Below are 12,161 nucleotides of genomic sequence, written 5' to 3' on the forward strand. Positions count from 1 at the left end.
GTACCTATGTTCTCCTACTAATCAGGCGGAAATTAATTGGAAAGAGGTACACAGTCTCAACTTGCAGATCATCTGAGAGGTGCTGCAAAAAATAATCGTCTTTTTATGAAGCGGAAGATCTTTGAAGAAGGGGCAGCAGGGGGTTGTTTTTTGGCTTCTATAATTAAGGCACAGGAATCATCTTATCCCTTATCATCTTGCAGCATGGGAAGGCCTGATAATTTTCTGGTTATAAAAGAGGATGAAATTTTGGAGACATTTTTTTTTCTATTTTAAAAACCTGTATGCTTCTAAGTAAAGTGTGGATTGTGAAGATCTCTATGAATATTTGGCTCGGGTGGAAATTGCCCGTTTTGTCTGATGATCAGAGAGCGGTATCAGTGGCTTCTTTCACATTGAATGAGTTAAGTAGCAGCACTTCCTAATGAAAAGTCGCCTGGGTTGGACGGTCTTCCAAATTACTTTTTTGTTTTAAGCGCTACAAGGATATACTTCTGCCACATTTATTGACTGTGCTTAATGAATCACTGCATGAAGGCATACTTCCACCATCAATGAGAGATGCTGATTGTTTTAATTTCTAAACAAGGAAAGGATTTGTCTCTCCCCGATTTCTATCATCCAATATCTCTGTTGACCACTGATGGTGAAATCTTGGTGAAGGTCAAGGTCTGTTGACCTTGACCTATATCTTTGTTGACCACTGATGGTGAGATCTTGGTGAAGGTCAATAGATTACTTTTAGTAATCATTAATTTAATACATGAGGATTAGTCTGACTTCATGCCAAACAAATCAACTGCTATTAATTTAATTAGGTTATATCTGAATCTTCAGGCAGATCATTGAGTTTGGACTGTTTTTTCATTCGATGCTGCCAAAGCTTTTGACAGTGTGGAGTGGAACCGTTTGTGGGCAGTTCTTCATAGGATGCATTTTGGTTAAAAATGTGTGCCATGCGTTAAACTAATCTATTCAATGACAGGGGTAAGAGTGAGAGAAAATGGTTGTATCTCTGGACGGATGGTGCTGCAGAGGGGAACAAGGCAGGGGTGTCCCCTCTTCTCTTTGCCCCCTTGTCCCGTCTTCGCTTTGCCTTGGCAATTCAGCCCCTGGCTGGTTTGACATGGCAATCACCCAATATAGTTGGATTGCACTATGGAGAAATCGAGGAATGTATCTAACTATATGCAGATGATCTGTTGTATACGGGGCATGTGAGTAGATCATGGAGTCATGTCAATTTTTAAAATATATTTGGTAGGAGATGTCGGGTCTCACTATTAACTGGAGAAAAGCTGTAATTCTTCCTTTAGATCCATTGTAGGTAGACTATTCATTGGAATATAAACAGTTACAAAAAGTGAAGGAATACAAATCTTTGGGAGTTGTGGTATCTTCTAAGCCTAAAGACTGTATTTCTATTAATCTGCTTCCATTGATACGAAAGTTTGATGATAAAGGTCAAGGTCTGGAATTGTTTACATTGCCGATAATTGGCAGGCAAAATCTTATCAAAATGCTTTTGATGCCAAATCTCCTTTATTTACTTAAAAATTCTTCTATTTGGATGCCATCAAAATATCTCTTTAGACTCTATATGATATTTAGAAGTTTATTATGGAATAAAAAAAATCAGCTAGAATGAAACTGGAGACCCTACAAAAGGGATAAATGGTCTGAAGGGTAGGCAATTCCAAATACTTGGGTATATTTTCTGGTGGATAGTTCACATTGAGTGCTGGTTGCAAAAGCTGATGAGATAGCAAGGCGAGAAGGTGGAGAAGGGTCAAGGTTGTTTTTTTTTTGTGTGTGTGTGTGTGTATGTGCCTTATTTTGGGGTGGCAAAATTATGAGTTGCTTAAATATAATTATTATGTATCAACTGTATTATCTGCATACTCGCTAAGGACAATTACTCGATCGAGCATTGTCCTTAGCGAGTGTCTCCCTGCTCGGAAAAGGTTCGGCTGCCGGCGTGGGTGAGAGGTGAGTTGCGGCAGTGAGCAGGAAGGGGGGGGGGGGGGGGGAGACAGAGATCTCCCTTCCGTTCCTCGCCGCTCTCCCCAGCCGCTCCCTGCCCGCCGCCGGCAGCCAAACCTTTTCTTCCAAGCGGGCAGGTACTCGCTAAGGACAATGCTCAATCGAGTAATTGCCCTTAGCGAGTATGCTTACTCATCGCTACTAAAGATCACAAGATGCTATAGATTTTTCCTGCATTCAGGCATTAATACGCATGTATCAAGCATATTTCACTGCGTATTTACGTGATACTGTTGACTTTAATGTGCAATACGGATCAAAAAGGGACATGCTGTGATTTATTTTTTACATGTGTGAAAAACACGTTTGAATAGCCTAATGCAAATCAATGATGTTTAAGCTGTTCATATTATGTGCATAAGCCTTTATAAATGGCTCTTTGCAGGCAACCATAATGCTAACGTGGCCCTCGGTGAAAATGAGTTTGACACCCCTGTCCTAGACCATGCCAGGAAAACGCTCCCCAGGCCACGACATTACCACCAGCCTGTTGAATCCCAAACGGTGCACCCTTGGAATACGGCTCTATGCTATTTATCCCAGATGTAGACCCAGCCATCCATATGGTTTCAGCAGGAAATTGGACTCGTCAGGTCCATTGACATCTTTCCTGAGCCCACGTTGGGCGTTGTCGGCAATAACGCATGGTCAGCAGGGGCTCCCTTTTTGATCTTCGGCTATGGAACCCTGGTCAACAGAAGGTACGCAGCATGGTCATTGTGGAAATAGGTGAAGTTAGACAACTGTTGTACTGCTGGTTCAACTGGTCCACTGTGCCATGTCATTGCTGAGAAACCAGACATGGCACCAGATGCTCGCCTCTAGGATCAACCACACATGGCCTGCGGCGGTGTGATCTTCTATCGGATGGCTGTCCATGGTTCACCCAGTTTTGGTACTCCAGAAATACTGACAATACCCTACCGGGCACCAAGAATCTGCCCATGGTTAAAAAAAACAAAACAAAACACTTAAGCCACCATGTTTTACCCATGACCGCTAAACATTGCCCACTGCAGTGTAAAATATATTATCTCAGAGCAGATTGTGATGCGCCCATCACGTAGTACCACATTACTGATCATAAGAGGTCACACCCCAGCTGTTCCTAATGCAGTGATCGTTCTGTGTAAACTATAAGTAAACATACAATACTTTGCCGTGGTTTCACCATGGTAGTGATATTTTGCCTTCTGGTTTTGCTGTGGCACAAACATTAAAAACTCACAAGTTTTTGGTCAGGCTCACACCATTCAATGCCATGTTTTCATAGAACAGGATCAGAATGTAGCACCTACATAGCCAGAGCAAACATGGATATACATGTCTTGTCTCTTTGTACGCCTTCCAGGTCTGTTATGTATTTATTATTAGCACAACCGGAACAAGGGGGCAGATGAAACATTGTTTCTATAGAATGATCCGTAGGGGTTTTCCATAATGATGTCCTGTGTCTGGTTTTGTATGACAACCATCTAATACGTATGTGAATCACTGCTGAGGAAGTGATCCAGTCGCAGGTATGACTCAGAAAAGTCACCACCCCTCCCCTATCTATATACGGGTCTGAACGAAACATTACGTCTTATTTACAAACATTTCATCTCGTATTAATAGCCATTAGGAACTGGTTGTGATTCATCCAGAAGTGAATAGGGAAAGGGTTACTGTCTGTGCTTATACAAAAAAAACTAAATTGGGGAAGATTAAAAAATGTGATAGAAGAAGGATCTGATCCAGGACTCAATACATAAAATGCCACCAATCTCACAGTTAAATGAATGACCCATCTGACATATCTCACAGAGATGCCTTAAAAAAAGGAGCAATGTGCAAAGCCATTGTGTACACACCAGTGAGCTTGTACTGAGAACAAGCCTGAGGGACTCACCATTGAGAATGTGCTTGTTAATGTGCTAATAGGAGCTGCAGACCCCAAATATTCCCATTTTAAGTAACAGGACATGCTTGACGAAGCCCTCCATTAGCCCTGGCCAAAGCTGAGCTCAGATATCCCCATCGGTGTGCATTCTGCCCATTGTACGACTCGTGCCTGCAGATGAAATTTATTTACCTCAGTGGAGCAAGTAATATGGTAATCGCTACTGGCATTTATGCATGCATTCAAAAAGTAACGTCTTCCAAATAAAAATGACAGAACGCAGACGAGGCGGGGGGATGTCACAAACCCTCTCCTGCCCATTACAGAGAAGCCGCGGAAAGTGAAGCCCAGAAAATGAACATAGAAGGTCGGGGTTGAGGATTTACAATACCTACTCACTCTGTTTTTTAACATTGTAAATGCAATTTTTTGCTTAATCACATGAAGATCATGGTTTATATATCATTCATAACCCATAATCTAATGAAATGGTGAGTTGGTGTTACTAGGGGGGAGCTGGAGGACCGAAGCTGTTCTGATAAAAGAGAGTATAGGTTTATGGCTGAGGCTCCATTCACACCGGCACTGGACTTTCTGGTACTTTTGATGGCAAGAATAACAAATCTGCGGTCCTTTTCTTTACCCCCAAAAAATAATAGACCTCAGACAAACCCCAATAAAGCCAATGAAATCGTTCAGAATTCATCTGTACCCGTTTGAAACCCTATTTGGTATAGAGACATGATTTGGTTATAATCAGAAGTAGAGATGAGCGAGTATACTCGCTAAGGCAAACTACTCGAGCGAGTAATGCCTTAGCCGAGTATCTCCCCGCTCGTCTCTAAAGATTCGGGGTCCAGCGCTGGTGACAGGTGAGTTGCGGCAGGGCGCGTGGGGGGGGGGGGGGGGGTGAGAGATCTCCCCTCCGTTCCTCCCCGCCGGCCCCCGAATCTTTAGAGACGAGCGGGGAGATACTCGGCTAAGGCACTACTCGCTCATCTCTAATCAGAAGCCATGATGCTAGGGTGAATATAGGCTAAGCTGGAAAGGGTTTTGGTCTAAGTTTAACATGATCAGCACCTACACCAACGCGCCAAAAGTCATGGGATAGCAGTAGAGATGAGCTAACACCCAAACGCTCGAGTCCGCGTTATTTGAGTCGAGCTTTTCGTAAAATTCGAGAGCTCTACTCGATTAACGAAACCCATTGACTACAATGGGAGACTCGAGCATTTTTGTATGTGGGACGCCAGGTGCCGAGCTTTTTTTTTCTTTCCTAGATTCGTCTCTGACTCTCTCTCTCTCCCCAGACCAAAAATTTGCCAATGACGTGCGCTGCGTCGCGGCAGGGGTGGGGGTGGGGCAAAACAGGCACGTCACAGCGAGGAGGAGCCAAGAACTGGGGCAAGGGGCGAACATGGCTTGATGCTCGTTCGAGTAATGAACACCATCAAGTACGCTAATACTCGAACGAGCATCAAGCTCGACAGAGGACGTTCGCTCAACTCCAGATAGCAGTACATAAAATTGTTTTTGAAGTAGTTTGACCTCAGGTGGTAGCTTGTAAATGCTCACAGCAGTATAAGCTGTGAATTATTGGAATTCAAACAAGGCATAATGGTAAGTGCCAGGCAGATGGGATGGTCTATTTCCCAGGTTACGTGGGCATTTAACATTCCTCCAACCACAATGTCACGTGTGTAACCAGAAATACGTTATGGAAGGCATTACCATCCACAGTGGACAGCATAGTTGCTGCACATGGGTGCTTTATCATCGCAACCATCTACATCTGGCTAGAATTGTATGTGCGAACCTAGAAAAGACTCTGGCAGAAATAACATCCACAATTAATACAGGAGGCCCTAAAAGATATCCCACAGAGCAACATTCTTTAGCTTCCATGGGCTATGGGAGCAAAAGACCCACCTCTGTTAACACCACAACAGACAATACCTCATCTGGACTTGTGAGGTTGCTAACTGGCTCCTAGCGGACTGGCAACATGTGGCATGATCTGATGAATCATGGTGCCCATTGTTTCGAGCAGATGGTAGGATGTGTGTGTGGAGCAGACCCCATGAAGACATGGACCCAGGTTGTTAACAAAGCACTGTGCAGGCTCTTGGTGGTTTCATACAGGTATTGGATATGTTCTCACAGCATGGGTTGTGTCTAGTGATGAGCGAGCATACTCATTAAGGACAAATACTTGAGCGAGTATCGTCCTTTTTGAGTATCTGCCAGCTCGTTGGCAAAGATTCGGGTGCCGGCGGGGGTGATTGGTGGGTAGAGAGAGAGAGAGAGAGAGAGAGAGAGAGAGAGAGAGAGTAAATATGTTACTAGTATGTCATGTGGTCTTCATAGTAATCTATTAAAGGGGTTGTCCCGTGCCGAAACGTTTTTTTTTTATTCAATAGGCCCCCTGTTCGGCGCGAGACAAACCCAATGCATGTGTTTAGTACTTACCCGAATCCTCGCGCTGCGGCGACTTCTTCCTTACCTTACTAAGATGGCCACTGGGATCTTCACCCACGATGCACCGCGGGTCTTCTCCCATGGTGCACCGTGGGCTCTGTGAGGTCCATTGCCGATTCCAGACTCCTGATTGGCTGGAATCGGCACACGTGACGGGGCGGAGCTACGAGGACCAGCTCTCCGGCACGAGCGGCCCCATTCACCAGGGAGAAGACCGGACTGTGCAAGCGTGTCTAATCGGGCGATTAGACGCTGAAATTAGACGGCACCATGGAGACGAGGACGCTAGCAACGGAACAGGTAAGTGAATAACTTCTGTATGGCTCATATTTAATGCACGATGTATATTACAAAGTGCATTAATATGGCCATACAGAAGTGTATAACCCCACTTGCTTTCGCGGGACAACCCCTTTAAGTGTGTGGGAGATTTTCTGTAGCTGTTAAATGCTGCATTGCATTGGACTACATAATTTAGGCTGGCTTCTCACACGCCGGATTCCCGGCAGAAATCTCACAGTTTGGCCGCAGCAAAAAAACGCGAGATTTCCGCCGGGAGAAGCGCTGCTTCAAACCCTGCGGCCCTTAGCCGCGGGTTTTGAAGCGTCCTGGCCACTCGCTCTTCCGCTGCGGCCGGCGCTCCCATAGAGGAAAGCGGGCTGCAGCGGAAGAAAAAAAATGAACATGCTGCGCACAGCTAATCCACGCCACGGCGGATTTGCCGTCCCGTGTGGACGAGATTTCTGAGAAATCTCGTCCACATGGCCGGCTAATCCCGGGATTAGCGGCCGCAGGCGGATTTGCCGCGGCAAAATTCCGGACGGAATTTCCGCAGCAAATCTGCCCCGTGTGAACCCAGCCTTAGGGTTGCATGTGTAGTATCTCGGCAACAATGGATTGGTCCACGATTTTGGACAATTACGGCTTTCAGACGTTGTAGGACAGATTCTACAAGGTGGTGAATATCCTCCATACTGAACTCAACCCATGCCTGCTGTAGCAGCTCCGTTAGTTGGTGCACATTTTGCAGAGAAATGGGAGCAAAATCACACAGCCTTCTCCAGCATATCCCAAACATGTTCAATGAGATTACAGTCCAGCGAGTTTGGGGGTCAGTGTGGAGAATTCATTGTCATATTCCTCCTGCCACTCCCTAGTGATCCGAGCTTGATGAAACAGAGTGTTGTGCAGTTGAAAGATGACAAGGCTTTTCTTTCTAAAGCTCTCCACACATCTTCTGTGCCCACCTTTGGTGGGTTCTCCTGGTTGGCAGTGCCTCCACATTTCTTTTATTCTTCACAGGCTTTTTTTTGGTCTCCAGCCATTCACCTGGGACGAAAACCTCAATTACCATCAGGTTTACTCCACCCCTTTTTCTACTGCAAGCTGCAGCGGAGGCACTGTAGGCACATATTAGGCACTGTAGATAAACTGTGGTCAAAGATCAGAGCTCTGTCCTAATGGTTATGAGCTCAGAAGCAGCTTGAGAGCAAAATCTGAGGAAAAATAAATGGCAGGTAATCACCCCCTGTAGGTACTGACTTACATTTTATTTCAGAACTCCTGACTAGGGGGGGGTCACTTTAACACTTTGCAATCCAATTTTGGATTCTGGGTTTCCTATGGGGCTTTCTCTCTCTACCATTATACAATGGTGCCATCTGCTGGCTAGAGCCTGTACTGTGGTATGGGACATGCTGGAGTGGCCCCCGACAACAGAGCGGCCAGTAATATACAGTAAGAATACCCTGCCGGACGTCTTTCAACATCGGAGTTGTACAGCCTTCAAACAAAGTCTTCAGACGTCAGACAGTGGATTGGAAAGGGTTAATTTTAGTGGGTGTTCTGCCCCACAGAGGAACTAAACAACTTTTTGTCCTGGTTTTGAGTGGCTTTACACAGACAACTGTTGGCCAAAACAATTGGTGAAAACAGCAATTTTCAGTGATACCTTTCCCGTGTCTACAGGTCCTGACAGCTCATAAACAAGTGAGTAGTGTCTTCTCGCTCAGTATAAACAGGCAATGGTTCATCTTTGAATAACTGCCTGTTCACAGTGAATAGAGGTGGGTGGCCAGAAGAGATCTCCAGGGTACTCCGTCTCCAGTCACTGAACAACTAATCACTCCTGTGTGAATCCACAGGAACAATAAGTCATTGGAAGGACTAATAGGTGCTTATGCGCCCGACAGTCATCCTGTGTAAAGGCACCTTTTCCAAAATTAAAAAAAAAAAAAAGATATATACAGATTTCGCCTAGCAGTAGGGCCCTAGTCAGGAGTTTTGCATGTTTTTTTTAGAATTTTTTTAAGGCCCATTTACGCTCACAGATATTTTTCAAAATACTGGAAGATCAGCGATCGTTTTGCATAAAATACTAATAAGCACTAATTGTTATTAGTACTTTATTAGCTTTATTTGCATGCAAATGAGCTTCTGGTAGCTGTTACAGAACTCAGCGGGTGGTCTGAGCTCTGCAATTAGCTCCATTGTTCAGCCACAGGCTCCCTGTGGAGAATTCAGCACCATGGGCAGCAGACACAGTATGTAGTCCTGCTTATCAGCTGTTCTGCCAAAGGATGGTTTTCAGGCAGAACTGAAAACCCTCTTTGGGCAGAAAACTGAAAGATGGGCACATTTAGACACAACGATTATCGCTCAAAAGATAGATTTTGAGCGAATTGTAAGCCATAATCATTGTGTCTAAATGGGCCTTTATGCATCTTTAATAATTTTACTATTTTCCAGGGGCCTAACTATAATAGATACAGAAGATGTAGTCACATCTTAGGGTGCACATAAGGCCCCTCCTTCCCCCATATAAGGAAACCAGTACTATGAATGAAGCATTATAATTGGGGGCCCCATTACAGATTTTACTTTAGGGCCCAACAGCTTCAATTTACACTTTCACCTATCTCCTATAATGTAGTGGTCTTTGGCTGCATCCGACATTATCACTTACCCATATCAATTTAAATAGATATTCTGTATGAAAGAATAGAAATTGTCCCAACAATCATTTTATTCATGGGACATCTCTAACAAAAAGGTATTGTGCAAAGCGGACAAACTTTTTAAGTGCAATTTTTACCAATACCTACAGACTATTGTATATCTATTCATTTCTCAACCCCAGGACCATAATAAGCCAACATCATAACAAAGAATAAGGCGAGAAACATACATATATACATATATGTCACACCATTTAGGTGTTTGTATATCAAAAACCGTACGTGTATTGTGTTGTATGCGGTTTCCGATGATTCCTGTAATTTCTCAAGTGGTTTTGCAATGCTTTCCTGTTATTCATGCTGACTGACGACGCAAAGGTTTTGTCACCCTTATGTAATATTTAGAGAAAAACATATATTCCTCATCTTTACAGTGACTGATGTAATAGTCACATGGACCATGTATTATATAATTACTCATTCATGGTAGCATTGGTCACTTATTCTTCATCTTTAGAGACGTCAATTTGACAGTTTCCTCTGCTGTTAATGGGACAGGTCAGTGGACCTCATCCATTGACAGTGAGCAGAGGTGACCGCCCACTTGACACATTGACAGACAAACAGAAGAAAGTATCAAGAGTCAGCAGGGCTATGCAGCTGGTCCCACTGACATAGATCCAGATAGGGCCTCTTTAAAGAGGTTGTCTCATCAGGAGACGCCTTGGTCAACCGGATATTTTCCCTAAAGGGGCTGCTGCAGGGAAAATGTAGTATTACAAGACTGCCATTCAGAATGGCTCTCCTGAAGAACAAAGACAGCACAAAGTCCAACAGAACAGGATATAAAAGGGTCATAGGAGGAGGGTCCTAGACAGAGTACCCTGCTCTATGACATTCTATGAACAGGGATTGTGATCTTGGCCCAACCCCTAAAAGTCCAATACTAAACACTAATTTTCACAATTTAAATATAAGTACCATGCATAGAAAGCTTGCGTAACTCTGATAAAACTACGTGTCTTGTGCTGATCCACAGTTACAGCCTGTATCCTAGTCTAGAGTTGCATTCACAAGTTTGCAGACTTCCGAGCTGAACTCACCCAACATTTTTTACTTGCTCAGTGGTCCTATGGTGATCACTCTAGTGATTTGCAGCAGGTCTTCACGCAAAATTTGACATGGGTTTTCCACTGCAGAAAATTCACACCAATTCTGCTACGTGTGGATGTACCTTAAATAAGGGAACTCTATCACTGCATTATAGGAGCCAAGCAAAGTTGTTCTGGTGGTATCTGACAACGAGCTGTCAGGATTAGCAGGTGAAAAGTAGCGGAATATATTTATAAAGTTAAGTCCTATTTAAACGGGATGATTATCGCTCAAACGATGGCTTTTGAGTGATAATCGTTGGGTATAAGTAAATGCTACCATCGTTTGCTTTTCGGCTGAATGATGATTTTATGTTGAGTTTAAAATCCATCATTCGGCCGGGCAGGCGATGGCAGGCACTGCACCCGACGATTCTCCATGGGAGCGCTGATAACATTGTATTTAGCAGCACAAAGGTGCTGCATGCAGACAACAGACCACGTGCTGTACTCTGCATACAGCTCAGGGAGACTCAATTTACATGCAAATGAAGCTAATAAGCTGCTAATGGGCATTACTCCCCATTAGCACCTTATGCAAAATGATCGCTCAAACTGCCCATTCTCCCTATCTTTTGAAGGAGTTTAAGTGATCATCTTTGCATGTAAATGGGGCTTTACTCTAATTTTTATGAAAGTTATATCTACATAAACTGTACAATGGTGCTAAACTAGGAGCTTAAGATTTAAATGGAAGCACGTCATTGACTTGACCTAATGCGTTTTGTATATAGCCATCTCAAAAATCACATTTCTCCTCTTGTAGTACCTAAAGGGAATGCATCTGCTCGATCTCTGCCACCAGTGGTCGAGCAAGCTCAAGAATGCTCTACATGTCCAGCATTCGATCATAGCTCAATTTATTGCTATATGTGACCTCAAGTCTATAAAATGTATATATCGATGAAGAAAACAATGAAATCGAGCACCCTCCGATCAGCATGCTGACATGGTGCTTGATTCTGCAATTTTCAGCATGGCATGCTCTCAATGCAGCACTCGAATAAAATATAACAAAACAGGAAAACAATGCCGAAGAACACTTTCATTATGCTCATTATGCATATAAAATGAGTAGAAAATTGTTCTGAGAACCTCATAAGCAGAGTATTGTATACTACAGCTTCCTGCTAAAATCAATTAACCCAGCCATGCTTGTCCCAGGAGTTTATGAACAATGAAGATCCCCACATTCTCATGCATTGTAATAATAGCTATTATTGTGCTTTTTAATCATTTCATTCCATATACCCCAGCATGCATACGCTTGTCAGCAATCCGTGCCATCTACTCCCTAATAAAATGAACGCCAGACCTCCAGCTAGATAAAATAGGTAGAAAGGAGAATGCGATAGACGCAGAGCTGGTGTTCTGAATGTCACATCCTCCTGTGAAGCAACAGAGCTATAAAAATGACTAGACATCTGCTACATGCAGTTATGGTTATCGCTGCTGCCAGCATTGGAATAAATGGTAATTATAAGCTAGATTTAACATCAAGCCTTGTGCCAAGCTGTGGATTGCCAAGACTCCCTGGTGACATGATGAGAGTAGAAGGCTGGCACCTTGTTACACATAGGATGATGCTGGGAGGATTATTTGGGAGATTCCCATTAAGACATTCGATGGACAATACAGAGAAAAAGCTTG

General features: G+C 43.7%; 1 protein-coding gene across 4 annotated transcripts in view; it reads right to left on the reverse strand.

The window, feature by feature from the left end:
- Positions 1-12,161, reverse strand: part of ZNF335 (zinc finger protein 335) — an 89,850-nt gene that overhangs the window by 55,319 nt on the left and 22,370 nt on the right. For 2 of the 4 annotated variants that reach the window (XM_066587860.1, XM_066587859.1), the window contains exon 1: positions 3,935-4,044. The exons of the other annotated variants lie outside the window; for them this stretch is intronic. In XM_066587860.1, the coding sequence (XP_066443957.1) occupies positions 3,935-4,009 (75 nt within the window). In that variant the 5' untranslated portion in view covers positions 4,010-4,044. Of the gene's footprint in view, positions 1-3,934; positions 4,045-12,161 lie in introns of those variants that run through there. 4 annotated transcript variants of the gene reach the window in all.

Source organism: Eleutherodactylus coqui, chromosome 13 (assembly GCF_035609145.1).
Source record: "Eleutherodactylus coqui strain aEleCoq1 chromosome 13, aEleCoq1.hap1, whole genome shotgun sequence".
Taxonomy (NCBI): domain Eukaryota; kingdom Metazoa; phylum Chordata; class Amphibia; order Anura; family Eleutherodactylidae; genus Eleutherodactylus; species Eleutherodactylus coqui.